The sequence below is a fragment of the Oculina patagonica genome, chromosome 4 (assembly GCF_052425735.1).
Source record: "Oculina patagonica isolate OP01 chromosome 4, crgOcupat, whole genome shotgun sequence".
In the NCBI taxonomy this organism is placed as follows: Eukaryota; Metazoa; Cnidaria; class Anthozoa; order Scleractinia; family Oculinidae; genus Oculina; species Oculina patagonica.
This window is the reverse complement of record NC_135761.1, coordinates 59,162,091-59,189,306: the sequence shown is the minus strand read 5'-3', so window position 1 is coordinate 59,189,306 and position 27,216 is coordinate 59,162,091. Positions and strand designations below refer to the sequence as shown.

The 27,216-nt window shown below is 38.3% G+C and overlaps 1 protein-coding gene across 3 annotated transcripts; it reads left to right on the top strand.

Moving 5' to 3' along the window:
* Positions 1–1,010: 1,010 nt before the first annotated feature.
* On the top strand, positions 1,011–26,945 carry LOC144650937 (gamma-aminobutyric acid type B receptor subunit 1-like). Of its 3 annotated transcripts, XM_078510773.1 has the most exons (20): positions 1,011–1,235; positions 1,390–1,464; positions 6,742–6,865; positions 12,495–12,738; positions 13,165–13,308; positions 13,978–14,148; positions 14,805–14,906; positions 15,264–15,329; positions 15,850–16,041; positions 16,678–16,905; positions 17,222–17,285; positions 17,689–17,772; positions 19,135–19,285; positions 19,867–19,996; positions 20,659–20,766; positions 21,356–21,478; positions 22,000–22,175; positions 22,827–22,986; positions 24,027–24,179; positions 25,305–26,945. In XM_078510773.1, exons 4-20 carry the CDS (start codon positions 12,508–12,510, stop codon positions 25,425–25,427), a joined length of 2,406 nt encoding a protein of 801 aa, XP_078366899.1. In that variant the 5' UTR covers positions 1,011–1,235; positions 1,390–1,464; positions 6,742–6,865; positions 12,495–12,507; the 3' UTR covers positions 25,428–26,945. The 3 variants fall into 3 exon arrangements, with proteins under 3 accessions (XP_078366899.1, XP_078366898.1, XP_078366900.1); XM_078510772.1 differs by having other exon boundaries at positions 1,011–1,464; XM_078510774.1 differs by lacking the exons at positions 1,011–1,235; positions 1,390–1,464 and adding an exon at positions 4,745–4,826.
* The last annotated feature ends 271 nt before the right edge of the window (positions 26,946–27,216 follow it).

Genomic DNA, 27,216 nt, shown 5'->3' with positions numbered 1-27,216 from the left:
CCTACATCACGCCCCTATATCATGTCCCCGTGTCATGTCTCTACATCACGCGCCTGTTTTATGTCACTGTGTCTTGCCCTAATATCGTGTCCTACTTCATGCCCCTATATCAAGTCCCTGTATCATGTCCCTTCGTGTGTCAATATGGATTATTATTATTATTACTTTATATATTTATCTATTTTGGAAGATGGCAAGTATAAATTCACCTGATATCTTTTCAATGAAATTCACAGCGTTTCCTGTACATTAGCCTGTGTGAAATGAAACTGAATAATCACAATACGTGTTTACATTGGAGCATAGAAAAAACGTGATGGAAACCCATAATGTTTAGACAATGTTATGACATATCCACAGTGATTTGTCTAAAGTTTTGCACGATTTTAATAATCTCTTATCAATTTAAAGATGCGATTTCGCATTTGTTAATAATGTGCGGGGTGAATTTGTAGACAAGCTGTCTCAAAGAAAAAATCATCGAGATTGTTTCCTTTCTTGTTTGCAAACGGAAATTACTTCAACGCTTGTAACGAAAATTAAGTCAAACGTAATCTGACACACTTTTTCCTCAAAAATGACAGTTTTCAGTACTAAATGGGTTTTCGTTACATAAAAGCAGATGGATTTCAGTATAAATTGGTTGAAGTATTTATAAACTTCCCAATCCTGTAACTCCCGAGTTTATCAATTTTTATTTTCTCCTTATAGCATTTTAACAAATCGCCAAACGGAGAAGCGATAAAAATCAAGAAAATTGTCATTTATAGCATCACGACTTAAGCAGTATTAACCTGCGAGCAGCTAAGCAGTATTAATTTTCCAAAAAAATTGTTACCTTGAGAGATTTTTCATATTGCTGAACCAAATTCTTAATACAAGATTAAAATGAAGGTATTGCAATAAGTTAAGAGAATTTACATCTACAGCATAGGACTGCAGCGGTAAATAAAGTAATAAAAACCACCCTCGCTGAAAATTTGTTGATGAGTTGATCTCGTCAATAACAATTCTCGAGATGCTATCAACAACAGCAATTTAATTATATCCATTGTTGTAATACGATATCTGAGGAAAAATCCCAATCTAAGTTGAGGTAACAAAGACACCGCTTAATCTATATCACTTTCTTTATCGGCACGGGCGGTATATACGTGATATTTTTTTAGTGCATCAGTTGGCTTCATGAAATAATAGTCGGTATTGTTGATGTCAAGATATCACATATGCGGTCGGTAAGTAATCCATTTTTATCATATCAGTGTTACTGTTTTACTATGTTATATGCAAATCGATTGTTATTTCGTATCCGTTTTAATGATGGCTGTCTGTCAGTCTGTCTTGTATTTCATTTGGTATAAGTTTCTTTTCTTGAAACGAGTTTTTCAGTAATTTCTACTTACAGAAGAAGTCATCAAAAAGCTTGCACTAGTACATGTAGCTTTGCTGAGGAGCATTGACAAGGTGAACACAATTCTAATAGACTGACTTTTACTTTCATTTCATTTTTAATTATAACATATCATAATGTCACTGGCATTATTTTTTCGAAACTACGCTCTTATTTCCTCTTTTAAAAGCGTCAAAAATCAAATGACCATCTCCATCCTGGAACGATTTGTATTACAATCAAATCCAATAGTTTGAAAGAATTTAGCTTGCGACAAAATTTTGCAAAATCTTTTGATTTTTCCGGCTTCCTCAAAATAAGATATTAAAAATTCTACTATGAAAATAAAGAATATGTTTGGTCATATCTGCTAAACGCAGTTCAAAAATAATAATGACTGAAAATAGAGATTTGACTTGTTCGATACGAAAGGATCTAGGAGGTTTTTTTTTTACTGATTGAAATTTCATGATTTTTGGGAGAAACGTGCCAGCTTGAATACAAGGTACAGTATTTACAAATTCTACACAGAAAAGTAAATATCGTGGTAGGAAAAACACTTGAGAATCACCAACACTGTCAATTAACTTTGGAAGGCATCTGTCGAAAATTTATCTTCCTTGCATCAAGGGAACAAAAAGCTAGCAAAGAAACAATTGGCGAACAGAGACCATAAAAGTCAGTGACAACATGTTTTTTTCGTATGAAGTCTAAAACTAATAAAGAACGAAATTGAGAGGGAACTAGAAAATAATAACAACGTACAGTGGAACCCCGCTTTACGGACACCCGCTTAATACGGACACCTCGGTATTACGGACAGTTTCGTTGGTCCCGACAAAAGCCTCCTACATTTTCTCTAAAATTAACCCGCTTAATACGGACACCCGTTAATACGGACAACGGACACTTTTCTGTGCCCCGAGTGACAAACTGTCATACATTGTCAATCCCGCTTTACGGACACTGTTTATCTGTGCACTGTCAATTTTTATTGTCGCGATTATTTTCTAACTTCACCATGGTCAAATAATGACAGAATTCGACGAGTTAAAACGATTTTATTATAAAGAGTAGCTTACTAGAGTGACTGACTAGAGTGCAAAGGTTTTGTCGAATCTTCAGTCCGCCTGGTTGTGTCACAAGCTAAAAGCTTTCAAGCAAAGTAAAGTTACCGACTTTTTCAAGTGGGTTTGTAGAGTTTAATTAGTATGCTTCAGGAAACTTAATAGAAAACGTTCTGTTGCTGTTGAAATGTGTTTAATTTTTTGAAGCTAAGATAGTAAAGTTGCGACATTTTCAAATAATTCCACAGTTGAGTTTATAAAATTTTAGTTTGAGTGTCTGAGTAGATCGTAAGGTTTTCTTAAAAAACTATTAATTTTAGTCAGAGAATTCACAATTTGCATATGTTACAGTAACAGTACAATTAAAAACGTTTTGTTGCCGTAAAAACGCTTGCCTTCGTCCTTGTGTCGATAAAACATGTATCCATAACTTTTTTCTGAGACCCCGCTTAATACGGACACCCCGTTAATACGGACAATTTGGCCTGTCCCCTTGGTGTCCGTATTAACGGGGTTCCACTGTACACCCAATGTGTTGTGTTAAATAAAATAGGTTAAGCTGAAAATTTTTCGAATCGTTATCAAATCCAGATTATAGCTTTCCTTAATAGTAGAAAGAGTTTGGGAGTTTGTGGGGTTTTTTTTTATTAAATTTAATTTTATCATTCAAGTTAAAAAGTTTTTAAAAGCAGTTTTTCAAATTTCACAAAAGCGAGGTTCCAAAGGTCTAAGATTTTGGTTTGTTGTCAGAAGTGAATTAATAATGTTCGAGTTTAGGGCCGCCCTCAGATTTTAGCAGAAGATTTAGATGGTATTTAAGTTTGAATCGTTAATCAGAGCAAAGCTATAAAGAGGCTCAGAATGGAGGTTTCGCCAACAGTTTGTCGGTACAAGCGCTTACTAACAGAGGCTAACAAATATTTTCTCCATACAAAACAGCTATTTTTTCCTTATAATTACACGTCCATCAAAAAAATGTCAGACATACAGATGACACGAGGCAAGGAAGATACTATCCAAAGATTTAACATTTAATTCTAAACCTCGGCCTGTCAAGAATGATTGATTAGACAATTTCTACTGCCTTGATGATCATTTGCGTTAATCTCCTCACTTGCATATTTGACTTAGAATTTGTTGTCTTTATTATTCTAAGGAGAAAAAAGGCTTCGATCAGTGCTTGAGCTGAAAGAGCTAAAAGCTTCTCAGCAGGAGTAAAAAAACTAATTTAATTATTTAAAATAATGATCTCCTCCTGAAACTTAAGACTATAACCATGTGCTAACTTTGCAAGTTGCAAATTAAAAATCAACATTTAGTTTTGCCTAAAACAGCTCAGCACAGCCCTGTTTTCGCAATTTTTCAAGCACAACACATATCTAACAAGTGTGATGTTAGATTTTTTACGGAAAACAAAATAATTGTGAACGTTTTTATTCATGAATGTGGACGCCCTAATGACCAAAACAATCGTTCTTTTCATCGACATCAAGAACCCATCGATCTCTGCTAAAACGGGAATAGCATCAACCATTGTTTCCTTTTTGATCACAGTATATTCCATAATGACATGATCCGGCTTTTTTAACAGTCTAACAAAGAAGCCGAAAGAGTGAAGGAACAGTTTATTATCGAAGTCACACTCTGTTGAAACAATCATAGTTGATTTCATCTCGAATAGCTATTCTGCTTCCTATCGCCATACATTTTTTTCCGTTTTTTTTTTCTTTCAAGACAATTTTTGATTTTCTTGTCACTTTTTTACAGTGAGCAATTATTCTGTTAGCAAAGAATGGAAATGAATCTTGATCTTTCCAAGTAAAGGCCAGGCAATTTAACAAGTTTTGAAAATACGCGTGCACACAAGGGAAAATCACTATATATGTTTAAAATGCAGAAGTTGAACTGACTCGTCGCTTTCAACTTAATTGAATTTTTCAAGAAAACATCGAAGCAGAATCTGAAGGCAGGATGTCTAGCTATAGCGAAATACTGAGATATTCTGAGGAAAACGTCGAAATTAATGGAATATGAAGATCGAAATGTTAAATATCGAATTATAAAGTAACTTAGATGTTTGAAACATCACTGAAATTTTACGATAATGCAATTATTTTTATTTCCAACAGCCAAAGGGGAAGCTCCCTCTTAATTGTAGCAACACAAACAAATTGAGTTTTGCCTTTGTTCTGTTAAACGTCGTTAGTTGTTCTGTCGCATTAAGAATTAAAAGCACGAGGTAATTACAACCACGATTCCATAACAAATTGAAAACACGTTTGCGGGAGAATAAGTGAAGCAATTGAACTGGTTTTCGTGGAGAATCTTCAATTTTGACGCCTTTCTGTTGATCACGACCAGTAAGAAAGGTAGTTTTCTTCTTTTATTTAAAAGTAGCTTTTAGTATAGTTTATGTGTAAAGACCCGAAAGACTAAATATTCATCATAATTTGTCAAAGAAGAGCTGAACAGCATGTCCAGTTGCGCTTGTATGTATTCTTTCTTTGTAGGAATATTTCGAATCGATTTCTATTTCGACAAGCAAATGTCGGAATATTTTACAATGTCGCCATGGAAAAATCCAATAATTGAAAACATCACCATGAAAAAGTCAGACTACTTAGAAATCTGACTGGTTGGGACGTTTTCGAAGTATCGAAGTATTTCTAGTCATAATCGGACGCAATCTGAGGACGACATACATTCTTTATTTACATTAATTTCTTCTTGCTTAACAATCTTTTTAATGATTTTGATAAGTTTTCTTATTATCAGTCGTTTTAATATCTCTATCAAAATTGCAAGATCTCAAGTTACGTATCTATGTACAATTGACAATGGTTTATTATATAACATCGTTACACGATCATTCACGTGTGCAGTCATGTCTAACAAGATTTGATTTTCTGACAATGTGACAACGAGAAAAGCCATTTAGAATTTGACGATGAAAACATCGGACTATTCAGATGAAAAGTCCATTTAGAACTTCTAGAGTACTAGTAAACTTCTTAACTTTCAAAAGAGAAAATTCAGATTTTTTTAAACAGATAATTTGAAACTTTACACGGGAGAATAGGTGTGTATACTATTTTCTTAGTTTGGTTTGCTGTTCGTGGACTCAAAAATTAGCAGCGGTCAACAGCAACGCGTTCAAACAAAGTTTTGCTGGAAGCCAGTGAAATGATCTGTACCGAAAACTAACTCGCTTAGTACTATACTAAAGCTCTCGGTTGCATGTTAATTCAAGTGTGTCTTACTGGCTATGTACGGCTACCTGTTATTACAAGACATGTCCGGCTTATTTACCAACATGTACTAACACTACTCGAAAACGTGCACCTATGGCCTATCTGGGCTGATCGCTCGTGCAATCGCGTACGGAAAGTGACCATACCTGCATTTTGTACTCATTTTGCTTTTAGATAACACTGTGATTGCTTGCTTGGATTTCAAATGTTACAAAACGTTACTTTCTTTCATAAAAAGCTCAGTTTCTTTTTTATATATCTTTTTCACTTGCTAATTTTGCTTTGGCACTCCGTGGTAAACATGCTAATTTGAAGAAACTTCAACGGTTTTTATCAGTTTATTTTCGACGTAGCGGTAGCTCAGTCAAATCTATATTGCTATTCATTTCTGCTATTCAAAATCTGACCGCATTTGATTATCTGAAAATCGACCTAGGCAGGGTTACTATGAGTACTATGGTGGGAGGCCTGGGTAAGGATGGAACGGGTTACAGACAGACTGACTTCTATAAATAACAAGAAACTGTCAACTACCTTATAACCAGTCCAAACAAATTTACAAAATATGACAAGACTTATGCGATTGATGTTTTTTTTCGCTTGCAAATGATCAACATCTGTCTGACGCTGCTGTTTCTACACATCCGGATTTTGCAAAAGATAGTGCAATTGCGGAATTCAGCATTATATCAGTTGTATTATAACTCATGAACAGTCCTTTCCGATAAATGAATTTTTAGTACGGGTAAGGCGTAAAGACCTTCAACTCCCAACTTAAACAGTTTAAATTTAGCTTATGTTTTGGTTCATATTAAGTTCTACTGATATATGCGTAAAACCAAAATAACCGAAAATGTTTTCGACCCGTAATTAGTTTTTTCTTGGTTGCTTTCTTCGGTATGAGCTTGTTTTCGCTTATTAGCGGAATTTTTGTTTAAGCCGAGATGTATTCAGCTAACTTTAATTGCATTTGCAGCCTTAGGCGTATAACTTCTAATTAAAAATGTTTATCGTTTATAATTTTCTATTTTAGATATACATGTAAGTTGATGACCGAAAGCGAAGGAATAGCACATGTTTAAAAAGGAATGGTCTCCAGCGTGGTATACTGAAAGGAAACATCTCTGACTCGGTGTACAAAGTTAATTTACAAACAGGTAAGCTTTTGTTGCTGTGAATTGTTCAAGGAAATAACACTGTTGGAAACGAGAAGCAGATTAGATTTGCTACAGTGTTCTTAAGTGTTTTCTTGACAACGTAACAACGTTGGAAATTAGGTGTTTTATTTTTCAGTGCGAAAACTGTCTGATGCACAATTTCGTGTCATTTATAAGTTTAGCAATGAGCAACTATCAGGTCCAAAATCAAATCTATTGCTTTTGGAAAATGGTTTTGTATAGGTAATTTATATTTGTTTACTACCAGCAGATCTGTCAACTAAGACTTAAAATATCGTTTTCAAAAGAGATGTGTTGTACTGACATATTTTGATGTTTCAAAGTATCCTGAGTAAACATGGAGCTGTGCTGTCAGACTGAACTAAAACATCTGTTGCTTTTTGAACATTTGAGCTCAATATTGACGACGAGATAAATTAACGTGGCTGACTTATGACAGCTCATTTCTAACATTTCGTTAGTCCTCAAACGACTTTTTTTCTGAGAAATTCCTTACAACTGAAGATAACTATCAGTTTACAAGTTAACCATCCCAGTTGGAAACATAAAATCATGTACAAAGCGATGTTACACAAATGAATAATGCAGAATATTTCAATTAAGTTTTGCCTCATAAAAATAATTTTTCACAAGACGAGAAGAAAATGAAATTTATGGCTTGCCCTCTGGGCACGACCCCATACAAATATCTTACTTCCGCTTACAAAATCTGTTCATTGTATGTCAAACAGAAGAGTTATATATGAGAATAATGAAAATTGCCGACAAAGAGATATTCTCTGATCTTGATGTTCCATGAGGTTCTCAGAGCAATTTTTGAGAGAAATGTGTAGCGTTCAATAAGAAGAACTAGTATTTCGAATTTGGGACGGAAAGGTTTAACTACGCCGGGTGTATCACTAACTATTGTTTATTAAAGATAAACTGGCTGCAGATTTGCCCTCAGGTTGCTAAGACCTCAAGTAAACTTTAACAAACTTTATTGCATAGTTTATCTAAAAATGTGTTCGTGAATGCCCGCGATGATATGCGCTCGTCCAAGTTAAATCCATCTTTCCCAGACGGCAAAAGGATTAGTCCGAGCAATAATTGTCAGTGGGCATCAAATCGATATGAAATTTTTAAGAAATGTTCATTTTATAATCGGATTACTTTTTTATTACATTGATTCTGGAAGAAATTACTTTTTTCTGATTGAAATAGACAGGTTTTAATTGCAACTGTGTTTGGCCACCGCTGATAGAATCCTCATGCAGATAAACGAACTTAACGCATATTTTAATTCGGATTACGACGTAACGATTAACTTTAAGCTAAAACTTTTAATGAAGGCCGGAGTTTAAGTCCGTTCTGTAGATGTTTCATGAGATACTTGACAAGTTGTTGAAGTTTCTCTTCACAAGAGAAGTTATAATTGAGTGATCCCGTTGAGGGTGATACCAGAATAATTTTTTAGCATGGTAGCGAACTTGCCAAGTTTTTAATTTAAACTTTATGTTTTTTGTTTTATTTTTAAGTGGAAATTTGGCATTCCGAGTGAACGAAAGAACTTGATCGCGTTTAGGTGGTACTACAATTTGCAAGGTCAAGAGCTTGCCAAGTTTCCAATTTAAACTTAATTTATCTATTCCACGGCGGTAACTTATTAACCTCGTAAATTTCACATTGAACAAAGGAAACCATAATTCACTTGCCCAGTGATTAGAGAGGTAGCGAATTTGAGAAGATCCTAATTTAAACTTAATCAATCTATCAATCTTTCCTTTGGTTAATTATTATTCTCATGAATTTATTATGAAAACTTAAAAAAAAGAGACGCTTCCATTATTGTTATCGAAATTATCCGCGCCTTGATCAGTGGATTAGCTAGCGCTGAGCCCGCCGTCTTTTGTACAAATGTTGCTAAGTAACAGGACGTATGACATCAATCTTACATAACAAATTTCGAAGTGCTATTTTCTTTCTAATTGTGCGTTAATACTTCAAATGGCTGTGGGAGGCGCGGTGGCCTAATGGTTAGCGCGCCGGACTCCGGAGCGAGCGTTCCGGGTTCGAGCCCTGGCCGGGGTCACTGTGTTGTGTTCTTGGGCAAGACACTTTACTCTCATAGTGCCTCTCTCCACCCAGGTGTATAAATGGGTACCGGCGAAATAATGCTGGGGGGCTCCCTGCGATGGACTAGCATCCCATCCAGGGGGGAGTAGAAATACTCCTAGCTGCTTAATGCTAAGGAAACCGGGATAAGCTCCGGCAGTATGCGCCACTTTGGCTCGAAGCTGACCTTTCTTTACTTCAAATGGCTACTATAACTTTAACTTTAGGAAAATATAACTGTGATCAGCTTCAACTATCTCAGAAGAAATTTGAGCAACCATGTTCAGCGAAATAAAGATCTTGTCAGTTGAGAATAAAGTCTGGCCGGAGTAAAAACCCAAATTCTTGCAAGAACCTTTTCCCTGACAACGTGTTACTGCCTGTTATAGTTTGTAATGCCATTTCTGAGCATGATCTGCGGACCTATGTAGATGCGCACTACGTGCCTGCTCCTCGTGTGTAGAGAATAAAATCCTTGTGTTGATCTGGGTTTGTTCTCCTAATGTTTGTTCGTAAATCCTGATTCAACGGACCCGAAACCAAAACACTGCATAAAGAATCTAGAGCTTTTAGTGGTCTCCTGTAGGGTTTACTTATTGAGCGTTGAATATACCAAGACGTCTAATGAAAGCTTCAAGAGAGGATTACAGGTGTTCTTTATATGAAATGAAATAAAGCAAGGAAAACAAATACGTACGAACCACTGAATCTTAAATAGATCACCACAAGAGAGCACTAGGGGTTGAAAGCAGTCTGCGTTTAAATTTCAGTTAATAATCTAAATTATTAACCAAAAATCATGCACTTTTTATTTTTAAAGCAACTTATTCTTATTTCTTTCTTCTCCTTTATAGACATTAAAAAAATTCTCAATATTGCATGGTACCTTTCAGACTACAAACCTAAGACGACATTTTTAGATTGCATTGAACCTCAAGATATAATGGGATCAAAATCTCCTTAACCAATCGCTACTAGTCAGTCCTTAAAATGCCCATTAAAAACTCAGGAAGTTTTGAAAATTCAAACTGTTTTCTAATTGCTCGGTGCATTAGCAGTGTGAGATAATTAACATCAAATTTAAAATCGTTATCGGGCGATACCCGACAAGCTAGTAGTTTATTCTCGCCGTCGTTTGCAGCAACACTAGCCGCTTGCATGTTCATTGTTCAACTTCAAATTGCAGGTATGCAGTAAGGTATCGTCTTTTTAACGTTAAAATCTGCTGATATCCGCAAGTTGTCATTTCAGTAACAGGCAGTAATCTTTCCTTATACCTTATTTCATTTCTACAATGATACACACGATGAGATTCAGGCGGAAGCCTGGAGAAAAACGGCACATTTAATAACGAATGCGAGTTAACAAATTCCGAATCTTTTCATTCATTCTCGAATTACTATATAGGAGAAAAGGTGAATGTTACGAAGCATGTTAAGAGCCCGGGGTTTGATTAACGAAAATAATGATTTCAAAACATGCATTAAGCTGATGCTAAGTGCAGCAACTCAAGGATATTGCTGAAAAATGAAGTGAAGTGAATCCCTCGTATAAAATTGGAGTTAGGAGTTACTAGGGTATAAAAAAAGAACGAAAACACTAAAGTAATATGGCAATGTGTGCCTTTATTAGTCAAAAAAAATTCGGATATACATTTCGGGGATACATTGTCCTTGTTTAGCTCACATTTCTTATTAAAATGTGTCATGATTGTACCTTAGGACGTAGTTTGTATTAATTACTAACGAAGGAGGCAGAAAATATTCATTATTTTTACTTATCATTTGTTGAATGAATAAAAATCGCTCCTTCACCTGTTTGTACGAGTGCCAGAGTTTACTTCGATTGAAGGAAATTTCGTGCATCGTAAAAAGAATAGTATACCATTTGTCGCTGTGACAATGTAGTTCATTACTTCAGTTGACGGTTGACGCATGATTTAAAAATATCCTTCGTTGACTTTGCGGTTACATTTGCTGAACAACTCAAAATGAAGGTGGATGTCTGATCAAAACGATTAAAGTAACACGAGACTACTTCATGAATTTAATTTCAGTCTTCCGTGAGCTGAAACTTTTAAAACGAACATAAAATTGCGTTCTATCTATTTTGTTTTAATTTTTAACGCAACGTTAATGACACTTTAATTTTCAGACATGTACTGCTTACTAGTCAGTGGAAATCTCCTATTTGTCACAGGATGACGATTAAAACGTTTTTGCGTCTGCGACAACAATTTGCGCGTTGGTGTTTTATCAGCTTTATTACAAAACGCGACAAGCAATATTTAACAATTAGAACAGGTGTTACAAAACGTGACGTTAACCCTTTGACTCCTGCACCGGCCTAAACCGGCCGCAAAGGATCGGGGCATTTGTCCCGCTTGTGACGTCATCACCTTTCACCCAGAAAGGCGACATCTATGCTCGAATTGGGAAGCAGAAGAAGACCTTTCCAACGATACCTAAACCAGCGCGATTAGATTAATGGAACTTGAAATATGCACCAAAACGCTTCACAATTTTAGCGAAAAGCTCAGAGGAAAATTGCCTCTTTCCACCCTTTGCTTGTCCATGGTAAGTAGTTCTTGCCTCCTTTACGCTTTCGCGGAAATTCTTCTACTAAAAAGAAGCCTGCTAGAAGGCCAAACACTGCAGCAAAAAGAAAGGAAGAAAAGAAAAGGAAAAGCGAAAAAAAAATAACAAAAAACGAAAAGCCTAAACTTTTGTCCAAACTTTGATTTGTGCGCATGCACGAGCTAAAAAAATGTCAAACTTGATTCTGGTGAGAAATAAGCATGCATTTTGTGTTTTGAGGGCCGATTTCAGTGATTTGGAGCTTTTTTAGCTTATAATAGACCTTAAAAGGTCAAAAACACCTAAAAAATGCGTTTTTTTGGAAAATCTCCAGGAGTCAAAGGGTTAATGCAATTCAAAGTGAACCATTGTCAAAAAATTCATTTCTGGAGCCACTGGCCATAAAGCTTTTAATCCATCCTTTTCGCACCAGTGTCACAAAGGGCGCGATAAAGCATTGCGAAAACTTATTTCTTCAGATTTAAGATAACTTCGTGTCATTTTTAATTTTTACTTCGCACCCAAACGGCCAGTGTGAGGTATCCATGGGAAAAAGCACTTTTGTGTTAAAGTTGGTAAATAAATGTAAATATAAAAATGTAATACATATTCAATGCAATCTCTTGCATAAAATCAGAAGTACGATAAAAGAGAGAAAATAAAAACTATACATACTGAATACTCAATAGGTCTATCACGATATTTTAAAATTCTTACTTGACTACGAGGCTTAGGGGAATGAAACAAACATCAAGGTTTAAGGAATGGATAAATACGTTTTTCAGTTATATTCCCCTAGGCTTGAGAGCCAAGAATAAATTTTTAATACATTAAAATTAGCCTATTAGTGCTCTAGCTAAATAAGGCTATTACACGTTAATATTGCTCGTTCTTTCGTTCGTTTGTTCGTTCATTCATTTAGTCTTTTTGGTTTCTAGACAGGTTATCAAAATGGCGATACAAGGTTGTCTGCTTGCTTGCTTTTTTATAACCAGCTTCTCCAGCACTTGCGCCAAAACGCCTCTTTACGTGGGTGCCCTGTTCCCTATGACGTCAGAGCATAATGACGGTTGGACGGGTGGCAATGGCATTCTACCAGCTGCACAAATGGCTTTTGATCACGTGAACAGTGCTGGGGTGTTGAACGACTATGAGCTGAGAATGATCTGGAATGATACCAGGGTAAATATATAAAAATGAAGTGATAAAAATAAAAACAAATCATCGACATGTAGGATATGGTTATGGTGTATTAAATCGTTCAATTTATACAGTTTACGCCTTATTTTACATCAAAGGAACTTATCTTCAGCGCTTATGTTGCTATCTTACAATTTCCACTATTACACGGTCAGGAAAGGCAACATATACACTTTGATTAGTATAGCATATAATATTCAATTCCTCATAAATGCTTGTGAGAGCTCGAGATGTTTATGTAGGCAATTCTCACTTAACTTTTAAGGGCTATGAGATCCCATTTACAGTTCAGTTGAAAACAATTCAAACCTTGTCTTAATTAACAGCTTTCAAGCATATATAACAGATTTTAACGACCCAAGAAAATATATATAAAACTGGAATTAAGAACTCGTTTGGGTATTACAGGGTTCCACTGGCTGGGCAGAACACATCATCTTTGAGTTCCTTTATAAGGAGCCCCGTAAGATCATGCTGCTTGGAGCTGGATTCTCTTCATGTAGCACAGTGGTGGCCGCCTTGGCTGGACTGGAACCTTGGGCGATACCGCAGGTACAAATTGAGAGGAAAAAACTAATTGAGAGTAATTTAAGTAATTAGTAAGTAATAAGTCTCCTATCAGTCAACGAAGAAATGCAACTGGTGTCAAACGAGAGAAAAGTTTTCTAAACATCTGATTAGCCATGAGTTCAAATCCTTTGCTGTGGTCGACTAAGCCTTTTTGAACAGTTTCAAGAGCACCATATACATTATAGTAGTGAACATAAAGTATTATTAGTAGTGTTAATTTTTGATACATGTATTTTATCCCTGTAATTCAGTTTTCAACTTCAATGGTGACAAATAAACAATTTTTTTGTTTTACGATGATAGGATCGAGAGACGTCAGAGAATTGTAAAAGAAGCCTTTAACGTCTTAACTTTCTTTTTTTATCGCTCGTTTTTCTCATCTTGCTTTGGGTCTTTCTGCATTTTCGCACTCAGAATTTCTGTGCTAATTTCTCCAAACTAGACTCTGAGAGTTTTTTTAACCAAGGCCTTGTGTTTTTTCTTTTTTTTATGTTATCTTTTGCCCTCCCTTAATCGAGTTATTTTTATTGACAAATAGTACTTTAATATGTATTTTATTTTTGTTTAAACGTTCTCATTCCAAATAACACGAATTAATAAAAGGTCTGTTCGATCCCCTTTATACCTGTTTTGGACTATTTCAATCAACAGATTTCATATTCCAGTACATCGCCCGAGTTATCAGTCAAGAAGAACTACCCGTACTTCTACCGCACTATCCCGGATGACACATCGTTCAGCGCCCCCCGGATCGCCCTACTGAAAACGTTCAACTGGAGCCACGTCGGTACCATCTTCCAGGAGGAGGACATACACCGAACGGTAGCTATCAATGTTACTTACATACTTAGTAAGATAGGCAAAGTCTGCATAAGAACCTAGTGGCCCACCAGGTCGGAGCTTATATCCCTGGTTCCGTGGCATAAAGCGACTAGGAGTATTTCTACTCCCCCCCCCCCCCCCCCCCATATGGGATGCTAATCCATCGAAGGGTTACCCGCAGCATTAAATTCACCGGTACCCATTTACACACCTTGGTGAAGAGAGGTACTGTGAGAGTAAAGTGTCTTGTCAAGAACACAACACAAGTGACCTCGGCCGGGGCTCGAACTCGGACCGCTCGATCCGGAGTCCAGTGCGCTAACCATTAGGCCACCGCGTCTTCCATCACATTATTTATTATTGCAGTCATGTCTTTCAAGCTCAATTTTCTCCAGCAATTGTTATATGCCAGTCTTGCAGTCATCTTTTGATACGGTCCAAACAGAGGCGAGTCTAAACATACGGCTGGGTAATTTACGAGTCATGCGTAAAATTATCCAATTGTGCTAAACAATTTTTCTGCTAAATATATATTGTTTATATAACGAATTTTTTCACCAGAAACCAAACCTATAAACCGCCTTTGTGATGCGCGCAGTAAGACGGACCATGTTAGTCTTACCATCGTTTGAATTCTTTCGCTTGCTTTCCTCTAGGCCATATCTGATCTTCATGCTCTGTTTCTGAAAAATGGAATCAAGCAAATCTCCTCCGAAAGTTTCAGAGAGAATGCGCGTGTACAGATGGAGAATTTAAAGGTAAGTGTCTTCATTCTCTTCCCCCTGTCTTCCCCAGAGTCTGCTATTCGTTTTGTTGGCATCTGACAAAAGGAATAGTGGGCTGTTCGGGAGAAATTGCAAGTGCTATAAGATATGTAAAAATATATGAGAATTAATAACCTGATTTGAAATGTTGATACAGGTTTAAAAAAAATCTTGTAGGAAAAAAGAAAGTAGAAAATAAGTATTAAAAATCTCTTCCATGGACTTTGGTTGAAAATAGCCTGAGTATAAGGCCTTCCTGAGGGAGGGGAGGGGAATTTTTTCCCTTTCTCCCTTTCCCTTTAGAAAACTCGTTGGTTGAAAAGAATCACTATTATCAACTTTATTTTTTAGAAAAAAGGAGTAAGAATCATCCTGGCGAACTTTTTTGGAAAAGGCGCTCGACAAGTATTTTGTGAGGTGGGTTTCAATTAGCTGGCGAGTTATGATAAGTCTGATAAGAGAGAACATTAACAAGTGAAACGCTCCGTACCGTGAAGTACGTACGTTTTGCTCGGTATCCAATAATATTCCTGGATGAAAAGAGGCACTGTGATAGTAAAGTGTTTTGCTCAAGATCTAGAAGACAATACAATCGGTTAGCACTCCAACGAACCCAGACCGCTCTATTCAGGCTATCCAGAGTCCGACGCCCCTCGTTCTTTCATGGTCCGAAAGCGATTTGTAGCGTATTACATCAGTTAAAATTTCAGCCCATTTATCAGATATCAATAGATTTTGCGGATTTTAGATCTCGGCTATCAGTTTAAAATTAAAGACCACTAATATGCCATTTCTCAGCTGATAGTTGAAATTTCTACCATTCTAAGCTATCAGGTACATAAAACCAGGCCCTCGGGGATAACTGGCAAAAATAGCTTGAATTACCTAAACAGATGTAGCAGCTAAGGATACGTAAATCATTCTTGCTATTATGCAGGCCTATAAACTGCGCATGTTTGGCGCGAAGTACGTGTGGATCCTCCTTGGATATATAGAGAGGAACTGGTGGCTAGTTAACGACTCTAGTATCACATGTTCGCCTCAGGAGTTAGTTGAAGCGATGGATGGTTACCTAGCAACGGACTACCTCTGGTTAACTGGATCGAACACTAGAACGGTCTATGGGAAGGTATTTGGCTAATTAAGCAATCATTTACATTGTTAGAATATACAGATGTATTTTAAAAAAATATACCTTGCGGGAGAGCAACTTCAACTGAAAATGTAGCCTGTGAGAGCAGTCGTTTAAGATTTTTGCCTGTTGTTTAACGCTGAGGGAAAAAACGCTAGGCTGCCTTCGCAAGGTAATTCAGTTGCAACCATAACTGTGAGAGTGCGTGGCTGTTCTTTTGAAGATTTAGACGATTTGAAAATCATTTGATCATTTCTACAAAGGCCACCCTTTGGCAGAATTAAAATGCCGTTGTGCAGAGATGGCCGCTGTATGGCCGGAGGTTTCAATAAGATTAAAGTATAATATGGATCAGCGTTCAGTCGCGACGAGAAATCCTAGCTGATGTACGAAAGTAGCGTTAGTCGATGTACGACTGTACTTTCTTCTCAAAATCAGGAAAATGCAATTGATGTTTAAAGAAAAATGCTGATTCAATGCTTAAAAATGTAATTATATATAATAGTCTAAAATGCCTCAGAAAGAGTTTGTGCCTTGTTAGGGAAAAGGTGAACGAACTACACCCGTATAAAATTAACTTTCTATTCCATTGATTAAGAACATAGGTTCCTTACTAAGTTTTATTTCTGTTAGACGGTAAAGGACTTCCTAGCTGAATACGAATCCAGGGTCCCGCCAAAGTCACGTGACGTTCATCGCGGTTACGCATATGACGCAGTGTGGGCCATGGCCTTGGCTTTGAATAGGACCATCTCTAAAATGGACTCTAACACCCGCTTAGACCAGGTGCCATATGGGGATAAAGCATTATCTGCTGAACTTACTGAAGCACTAAGAGGGACAAACTTTTCAGGGGTGACGGTAAGCTGAAGAAATCTTGTAACGATGTAAGTCATGATCAAATCTCCCAAGTGGACACCCATGGAATAACTTTTAGCTGCATGTCTGTGTACTTGAGATGACCGCTCTTTGAGCAGTTGCAAATTTAGCGGAGTTCTGATATACAAAAACTGTCACCTTAATTAAGGATTTTATCTCCAGTTGTATTTTATATAATATGACTTAACCCAAGCGAGTAACTTTAAAATTGAATTGACGTGAGAATGACTAGTGCGGAAAAATCGAAAATAATTGTGACATCTTATTTCTGATCAATGGCAATTTGAATTTTTTTTAGGGGCCTGTTGGTTTTACCAGCAAAGGAAACAGAGCCGGAGACACACAGATCGTTCAAATGAAAGGTAGAAACGTTTTCTTAATCCATTCTGTTAAGTTACTGATGAGTGATCACTTGTGGGTTAGTACTCGTTCACAAGGCTCAAAAAACAAAATACGTGTTATCCTTACCTACAAATGAAAGCTTACCGTGGTGCTTATCAGGCTAACCTGGTAATGACGTTCTTTTGAGCCGTGTGAACGAGCGCTAACCTCATTTCTGTGTTTGTCTTTTCCATTGCATTATACTTGAAAAGTCTTAAGCCCAGCTCTGTGTCAGCGGTGTTGCCAAGTAGTACGACGTGTGCCAGTTCTTCTGATTATTGATATACACTCCGCTGGACTAACTTTCTTACTGTGCGCTTCACCGACCATATGAAATCGATTCTTCCTTCCTGATAATCTTTTTGTATTTTCTCACGCTCACAGACGGGAAGCAGGTAACCGTTGGACTCTATCGTTTGAGTGAAGGTACCATAACCTGGTCAGGATACGAAGCTATAACATGGAAGGGTATATTTGTTTTACTGTTGACATGAAATACGATACTCACCACTATAAAGTGGTCGGTGTAAGACAATAATTTAAATATACTACCAGATGGTTTTTCTTCTATAGCCATTGGTTGTCTTTACCTTGATTAAAAATATTACACAAACAGCGGTGATAAACATTATGAAAAATCGCATTTTTATAAACTTGACGTTTCGTATGCTAAGCTACATACATTTTCAAAAGTATGACCGTTAAAGTTTTGGCAACTATTTATATATTGTTATGAAAGGGGTCTGGAACCGAGACTGAGACAATTGATCTACAGCAGTAACTTAATATTTACATTTAGGTTATTGTAGTTCATGAATGTATAAGGTCTCTTTAATCTTGCAGTGGAGGTCAGTTTTGCCTGACGCAAGGATTTCAAAATGATCTCATTTGATGTTATGGCCTGTGGTTTTTATGTGATCAGCAATAGCTGATGGATGGTCGCATTTAGTGAGGGCCTTATTGTCTCAGTCTCGGTTCCAGACCCCTTTCATAACAATATATAAATAGTTGCCAAAATTTTAACGGTCATACTTTTGAAAATGTATGTAGCTTAGCATACGAAACGTCAAGTTTATAAAAATGCGATTTTTCATAATGTCTATCACCGCTGTTTGTGTAATATTTTTAATCAAGTTACGATGGCCCAAAACCAAGAGTCTATATGTCTTTACCTTGTTTAAGCCTCTTGGACGAACTGCTGATAAGCTGTAGTGGATGCATTAAAGTTATTATAAACATCAACTGAACAAAGAAATATTTTTTGCAGCTTATTACACTTAGCAACTTTAAGACTACATGCAGCTCTTTGTTATCGAGTAAAGCATAAAATCTGTAAAAAAAAATCTTAGAATTCGTCCCGTAAACATTTGGCCTCAACCGCGCTTGTTCCCAGTCCGTCGCAGAGTCCACCCCCTCCCCATCCCCGGACTCCCCCATCCCCACCCCGTCCGGCCCAGAATTATATTTGCCGGTACCATTTATACACCTTATGACCTAATGGTTTGTGCGCCGGACTCAAGATCTAGCGGTCGGGGTTCAAGACCTGGCCGAGGCCACTGGTTGTGTTCTTGGGCAAGACACTTAACTTTCATAGTGCCTCTCTCTACCTAGGTGTATAAATGGGTACCGGCGACATTATGCTGGGGGGATGGGTACCTTGCAATGGACTAGCATCCCATTCAAGGGGGAGTAGAAATATTCCTAGCCGCTTAATGCTACCGAAACCGGGATAAGCTCCGGCAGTATGGGCCGCATGGATGGAGGCTTCCCTTAAAGGACTGTTCTGTACTCCGAACGTCAAACTAACTGACTCGTTTCACGTCTCAACAGGTGGTTCACCTCCTGTAGACAGGACCAAGGTTGTTTACGAGCTTATGTCAGTCTCCCTCCCTCTGTTTATATTCATGGCAGTGGTGACGTCACTTGCTATACTTATCTCTTTATTCTTCCTGTGGTTCAACATCGCTAAGCGAAATGTCAGGTAAGATGCAATGCTTATAGGGACTATGTCACGGATTTTAACAGTTTTTTGAACAGCCCAAATTTATATTTGCGTCGTAAGAAACCTAACCTAAAAATAAAGGTCCATTTTTTATTAACAATTGCTATTTTAGAGCACTAAAACTGTTTAAAAGCGCGTTTGACTGCGAATGGCTCGGATGGAAATGGATTGCAATTTAAAAACGTTAGCCAACGTTTTCATATTGTTTCCTCGCGCCGAGGTTTGATTTCTTTCCCCTAAAAAAGGTTATATCTTCCGTTAAATGTTCAAAGACAATGTTTTTCATGGGTAAAGTTGCCTACCACTTATTTCAGAACAGTGTAGACCAAAAAATTAGCGAAATCCCCGTGACATAGTCCCTTTTTGATGTAGACAAACTTTTCTGTCGTCTATTCTGCACAAAGTGCCTTAATTTACCATTAACAATAGTAAATCTTATCAGCGTCTTGTACCAATCATTTATCAAGTTAAATCAAAATTATAATAACATACCTTAATAATCATAGCAGTTAACCAATCAGCACGCAGGTTATAACACGTGCGTTTGATTTCTAAACAAGGTTCATCAAGATGTCCAGTCCTAATCTGAACAACTCTGTGCTCCTGGGATGTACGTTAAGTTATATCTCAGTATTCCTGTTTGGATTGGATGGCGGATTTATCTCCAGTGGCTACGAGATGATATGCGCGGTAAGTTTCAAACATATCCACTTGTCTGTACTCACGAATGGTTTTGAGCGGAACAGTTTTAAATGCAAACATGGAATCCTCAGTTGAGTTAGAGTGAGATTTGCTCCAGCTCTCAAAAGGCGTGCGTAACATTGTGATTCGCCAGACCCAGGATACTGGCTTTCAACTTCCATTGTCGTCGAGTGAATTGAAGCACTGCTGCTCCTACAAGATGGGATGCTAACCCTTCCAAGATTATTGTGTCATATTGGCGAGGCAACTAACCGTTATAGGGACGAATCTAGGGGGAGGGTGCAGAGGATGCGCACCCCCCCCCCCCTCTAAAAAGACCTGCGGCTTTCTAATACAACAGGTATTCTTCAAAAATAGTCCATTGCGCCATTCATTAGTGGTTCACCCGTCCTAAGAAAAATCATGGAGTCGCCCCTGCATTTAAGACTACGGTGTCTCCTAGGTCAGCACGAACGACCCAGTTATCTTCTCACGACGAAGGCTGTTCTAGGTGCCTCTCAACGTATAATGTTACAAATTCAGTTTATATTTAAATCTCTGCTGAATTACAACCTTGTGCCCCCCACAACCTTACAAAGTCCTAAATTATTCTAAAATATCAAGCTTTTAGTTAATGTTTCTTGAAACAACCTTCTCATCTGTTTTTTCAGAGCAGGGCCTGGACTCTTTCACTCGGCTTCAGTCTTGCATATGGAGCCATGTTTTCCAAAACTTGGCGAGTTCACTTGATATTTACCAACAAGAAATTAAAAAGAAAGGTAACTTTACATTAGTTTAGTTTTTCAAAAAACAGACGTTCAACAAAGATAGAACCATCCTCGGAGACCCAGTGGCAAGACGAAGCGAACCGGCCAAGCGTCAAAATCGGCCCAATGAAAGTTAACAAGGAATGCAATCCATTCGTCGTGCCGATTTGGCGGCTCAGTTTGCTTTCTTTCACCCCGTCTGACAACCCCTGGACCTCCGAGGTTAAGCTACATCTAGAATGAATGGAGTTATATGTTAATTTTGGTTTTGTGACAGGCGAAACCGACTTCACAAAGTTCTATTTTAGTTATTCCTCGTGAAGCAATGAAAGTAACGAAGACTTTCCGACAAATGTGAAAATTGCACGAACAAACTGAGACTGTTGAGACGTCAAGTTGTCAACAAAATCCTTAGGCTTTGTCGCGTTTTTTAGGACTTAGTTGCTTATCTTGGGTTAAATGCTGACTCAGCACGTCAATTAATTAAATCTACAAGAAAGAAACTGTCCGGCATTCCAGCTAGAATAAAACGTGCTTGTTTTGTGTACTGCATGGAGACTTTATAACTGTGCGGCGATGGTTTCAAATGTTCTTCTTTTAGGTTATAAAGGACCGTCATTTATTCGCTGTCGTCTGTCTCCTTGTTATCGCTGACGTCATTTACCTTACAGTATGGCAGGTCATGGATCCTATGACGAGGATTGTACGAGAGTTTTCAGAAGAGGTGAGAGGACTGAAAAGAATAGTGATTGATTTGTTTCAATTGTCTGCCGTGGGACGGTGGTGGGAAGGTGATGTTCCGAGCGGAAAATCATGCTGTAAGCTAAATGACTTCAAAATTTCCCCCGGCGAAAGACTTCACGCTCGAAACGTCAGGCTTCCAAATTCGCTGTGGCACCTAATGAACCAATCAACTATGAAAGTACTTCACTTGCAATTGCACGCTGACGCAGTGCAACAATTTCTTTGAAAAGTTATCTCTTTAGTACAAATGCACTTTCGTTTACATCAGTTATACAGCAATTACGCACTTTTCCGTGGGTCGAAAAAGGTTACAAAGAGTTATTTCCTTTTGAAGCAAATTGACGTTTATTTGTCAAATTGACCTTAATTTGTCGATGTAAAACCTTTGGCCCTTTTATCACTGCAGAGTTGACCTCAAGCACACCTTCCTTCCGTTTGCCTCTGTTTTGCACAATAATAACAACTTTTTTACTGATGCCAAACTTGATTGCACTCTCTCAGTCCCTAGACTCTGATTTGGACGTCTTACTTGTAAAACAACTGGAGCTGTGCGAGTCTAAGGAAACATACCGCTGGCTTGGAATACTGTGTGGTTACAAAGGACTGCTTTTGTTGTTTGGAGCGTTTCTTGCTTGGGAGACGAGAAACGTAACAATACCTGCGCTAAACGACTCCAAGTACGTGATAATAAAGCAAAAGGGTCTCAATTTCTCTGATGGTTTAGAGGGGTTTACACTTGAGTGTCAAACGTTATTTGTGTTTGATTGCTTTAAGAAAAACACGTACCACTTTCCTAGCCAATCAGAAGTAAAACCAATCGTGACTCGCTCGCGCACGTTTTCCCGCGCTTCGCGCTCGCTACATGTATTTGCTTCGAGTTTTGATTGGTTCACTGGATTGTTTGCGTCCTTTGTGATTGGCCAGGGTGATTACTTTGGGTTTGGTTTTAGACACTCAATGAAAACTGATCTAAATCAATAAAAAGAATTAGTGATCACTTTTTTTTAATTTTTAATGAACAGTTGTTACTATCTGACGTTTGCATGCTTGTGAATTATGTCGTTGGATTAGAAAAAAAGGAGCTTTAGTTGCCTAGACAACGTACCTCTCTTCTTTGCTAAACTGCCAGCATATCATTTCCTGAAAAAAATGTCAAAGCCTAATTTGCTCGATTTTACTAAAAACTGTCACAACATTGCACACGCACTCAACCTCATTTCCAGACCCTGGGAACGAGGTTGACACGCACTATGTAATCGGATTCCGCCGGGTGATATGTAACAAGTTTGCTGGCTTTTTACAGGATTTTAACTTGTTTTTGTCTGCAGGTACATTGGGATGTCTGTGTACAATGTGTTCATCCTGTGCGTCATTGGTGCACCCATATCATTGGCCATGAGGGAGAAACCAGATGCGTCATTTGCCATTGTGTCTATTTGTATCATCATCTGCACCTCGATTACACTGTGCCTAGTGTTCATACCCAAGGTATTAATGTCCGTAAAAAATAATCAATAAATTAAGTTTATATGAGTGACAAGTATTTTAGCTTTAACAAGCTAATTGAGAATATTATGCTTAATAAACAAGATGTAAACAGTCAACTCCCTCTATAACGGACACCTTCGGGACCAGCATTTGGTGTTCGTAATAGAAAAAGTCCGCAGTAGCGAGAGTTATTTTCAGTAATTCTTACTTCGCCGGGACTTCAACTCCTGTCCGTAATAACGGGGTTTCCGTAATAGCGAGGTGTCCGCAAGGCGAGAGTTGACTGTATTACGAAAAATTAAAAAGAGAAAAATAGAAAATTGATTAATCATGTTTGGTAGAACACGAGGATGGTGACGGTGTTTAACTGCACATCGTATAATTTCGGGGCCAATTACAGTCAATCCTTCCCTTGCGGATACCCCGCTATTGCGGTGGCCTGTTCCAGGCTCTCGGTAGTTGAAGAAGAAAGCGAAAAACGCGGGCGGGCGAAGAAAAAAGGAGGGGGGGGGGGGGAAGAAGGCGCTGGGTTTTTTTTTCGCTCGCACGCGTTTTTCGCCCTCCCCCAGCTACCGAGAGTCTGGAACAGGCTACTATTGCGGACACTCGCTATTACGGACAAAATCCAGATCCCCGGCGAACAAGGTTTGACTGGAAATGACTCCCGCTGTTACGGACTCTCGCTATAACGGACACTAAACGACGCCCTGAGCGTAACGAGAGTTGACTGTACTTGGTACATGTCACATTCAAAAGATACCAATGAAGTTCATGCAATTTAAGGCTATCTTAATCATTTTTATCATTCATTTCGACCAGTGATGTAGCAGCTCTCGTTACATTATACTAGTGGTCCTATAATGAAGCAGTTGCTATTGTTTTGAGGCAAGGGGCATTGATTCAGAATTGTTGTTTGTTCTATTGTTCTCTCGAAGAGTATCAAGCCATTCGTGTGAGACCTTGCGGGGGGGCTGCTACCTGTCCAATTTTAACCTGTTTCCTTATCAAATGTTCTCCCTCATTTCAATCTACGCTTGTAGGTGCTGGAGATGAAGCGCATTATGGTGGTTGGAGAACAGTTGTGTCGAACATTTACCACCAATGCTTTAATCGTTGAGACAAACAGCACAATGCCAACTGTGGACATTGATACGGAGAGAAAAATTATGGAATTCAAGAGGAAAATAGCCGACGTAAGACTCGATTTTCTTTGTACAACAAGCTGATTTATAATAAATTGTAACTGAAGTAACATGCACTAATGTGAAAAGGATCTGCTGCCTCGTCCCCAGTCGCTCGGGGGGCGAAGGAAGACACGGGAAGGAAAGGAAAGGCTGTTTTTTCCCTTCCCATCACCCAACGCTCGCGCTTTGCGCTCGCTCCCAAACCTCCCACTCGCGCTACGCGCTCGATCCCAATCCTCCCACTCGCGACTCTCTATCAGAATCCGCGCTCAATCGGCCTTGGAAAAGCCTATGGAGGAGGCAGGAGCAAATGTCAGTAACTCTCGAAATCGAGCCCACAGTCATCGTTGTTTAGTCAGTTGGGTTGCTAAGCAACATGACGTGTCCTTTAATATTGCGGGATAGCCTGTAGGAGACGTCTGCGCGTAGGCTAAGTGCGGAAAAGAAGGAAACAAAATGTCATTGGTAATTAAGGTGATTGGTTTGCCTCGTTACTCTTTTTATTATGTACGTAGCGACCACGAGATGGCGCTCGAACGGCTGACGCCCACCCCATTCCCAAGATTTGTTGTCCCACGGCTTTCTTGATAAGCGCCTTGTTACAAGGCAGACAAAATATAGATAGCCCTTGTAAGGGTGAAACGCAAGGTTAATGTGGAATGAGATATTTATTTGTACTGATCTTGCTAAATAGGAATATTCTCCTGTTTTAAGTGCTCTTGTAGTATTCTTGTTCTCCTGTTTGTTATCAATCATTGTTTCAGGACCGAATGCATGTCAATTGCCCATGAGTTTGGAGAAGGGCGCGAACGTAACCCGGAAGAAAAGGGGTGGGAGGCAGAAGAAGAGAGGGCGAGAACGACGCGGGACTCCCAAGGTGACGGGAAACGGGAGAAAACGAGTAAAATTGCCCAACATTTCGTTATATTTCGCAATAGTTATGGGACAAAGAGATGGGAACCACTACAGAAAGGGGTGGTAAGCGAGAGAAAACGTACGAAAGGCGGGAGCTAGACCCCCCCCCCCCCCCCCCCCTGTGCCGAGTTCCGCATTCTAAATAACTTAGTGGAACGAATTTCCTTTGGGTCGACTTTTAATTCCTATACTTTTTATTTCATTTTATTTTTCATGTAGAAGGACAACGAAATCAGAGAGTTGAGACTTCGCTTAATGAATTCATCAGACCGTGGCGGTAAACATTCTCAGAAAATAGAGCTGAAAACTGCAGGAGATATGACTCCCGTTGACGCAAACTAGATTGCCGCTGCCCGGAGATGTAAATGAGAAAATGTGACTCGTCTCAGGCCACACTTCGAGACGTCTATGTGATAAAGAAAGACCAGAAGTGTATGATATCGCGAAACGAATACTGGATGCAAGCAATACAAGGTGTTCAAAGTGTTCATTCGACCTTTTAAGAAAACGGAGAAATTGAAAAAACCTCACCAGTAATGTTTTGTTACTTAAAGGTGAATAGACAATGACGGTTCTGTCGCAACCGTAACACCAAAATTAAGATATACAACTACAGTATTACGTTTTACAATATAGAGCAGTTTTCAATTGAGTGTCGTAAAACCAAAACCAAAGTAATTACTCTGGCCAATCACAAAGGACACAGATAATCCAGTGAACCAATCAAAACTCGAAGCAAATTCATGTAGCTGGCACGAAGCGCGGGAAAACGTGCGCGAGCTTGTCTCGATTGGTTTTGGCATGGATACAAAAGGTCTTTTTACTATCCATGGTTTTGGTTTTACTTCTGATTGGCTAAGAAAGTGGCGAAAGATTTTTAAGCCAATCACTAAGCGTAGTAATTCAAAACCAAAGCAAACGCAATTTACTTTCGACACTCAAGTGAAAACCGCTCTATAAGTCTAAAAAACGATAAAATATTAACAAAACACTGAATGTATGATTTTTACTTAAAAATGAAAATGTTTAAACTAGGTTACCTGTCCAATTGAACATACATGTATGAAGAAAGAATAAGCTTTTGTTTTCTCCAGAATATACATTTATCCCGAATAGCTTCAATTTGAACTATACCATTGAAAGATATTTAAACTGTTAACATTTGATCGAAAGTAATAGTATACAAAATTCATGTTATACTCGACATTCTTCTGTGCAGTCTCTCATTTAAATCTGCTTGGATACAATCATGAATCAAAATGCGTCCGAGATATTTTCTTCATCAATAACTATAAGCAACCCATTTCTCCTAACCCTTGCGAACCGTTAGCTGCCATAAAATCAACAAACATAGCCTCCAGTTATAACTTCTCCTAACCTTACCATAAGAAATATATCATCAGCTAGGAGAATTTGCCTGTTGATCTTTGGGGCTTAAAAGGTTGAGTAAAGTAAAAGGGGGTTGAAAGGAAATAACGTTCAACTACAACTTTTAAGAAATATATGGCGACCAGTTACAAGAATTTGCTTGTTGATATTTCAGGCTTAAAGGGTTGATTTTTGTATAAAAGCTACGCAAGAAGTTCAATGCAGTTGAATCTCGATAACTCGAACTCTCAGTAACTCAAACCTCCCGCTAACTCAAACCTAGCCTGTTCCAGGCTCTCGGTTTGTCCGCCCTCGCTCGCCTTCTTCCCCGCTCGTCTTTTCCGCGCTCGCCTGCTCAAAACCTTTTTCGTTTTTCCTCGAAGGTTCGAGATATCGGAATTCAACTGTAACAAACAAGCTAACAATGTGGACAGTCACTGCCATTGACAAATGCGGGTTAAAAAATTCCCAGTAGATGCGTGACACTTTCAAATTAGTACTATAAACAAAAAAAAAACTAAAAAAATGTTGTCAACAGTGTCATTTTGTGTAATTAACACAAACGTTTCGGGCATAGCCCTTCATCAGTGATGAAGGGCTATGCCCGAAACGTTTGTGTTAATTACACAAAATGACACTGTTGACAACATTTTTTTAGTTTTTTTTTGTTTATAGTCACTACCATTGTCGGGCACGAAGCGACGGGAAATAAAATCCAGCCTATCCCGGGTTTTCGCGCGGCGAAGCCATGTTTTCACGCCAT

What these genes read in the sequence shown, in the direction of transcription:
- LOC144650937 (XM_078510773.1), top strand. Translation starts at nt 12,508, where the DNA reads ATGGCGATACAAGGTTGTCTGCTTGCTTGCTTTTTTATAACCAGCTTC. An exon ending in CTAGAACGGTCTATGGGAAG is followed by an intron (nt 16,042 to 16,677) that starts GTATTTGGCTAA and finishes TATTTCTGTTAG; the next exon opens with ACGGTAAAGGACTTCCTAGC. An exon ending in GCTACGAGATGATATGCGCG is followed by an intron (nt 19,997 to 20,658) that starts GTAAGTTTCAAA and finishes CTGTTTTTTCAG; the next exon opens with AGCAGGGCCTGGACTCTTTC.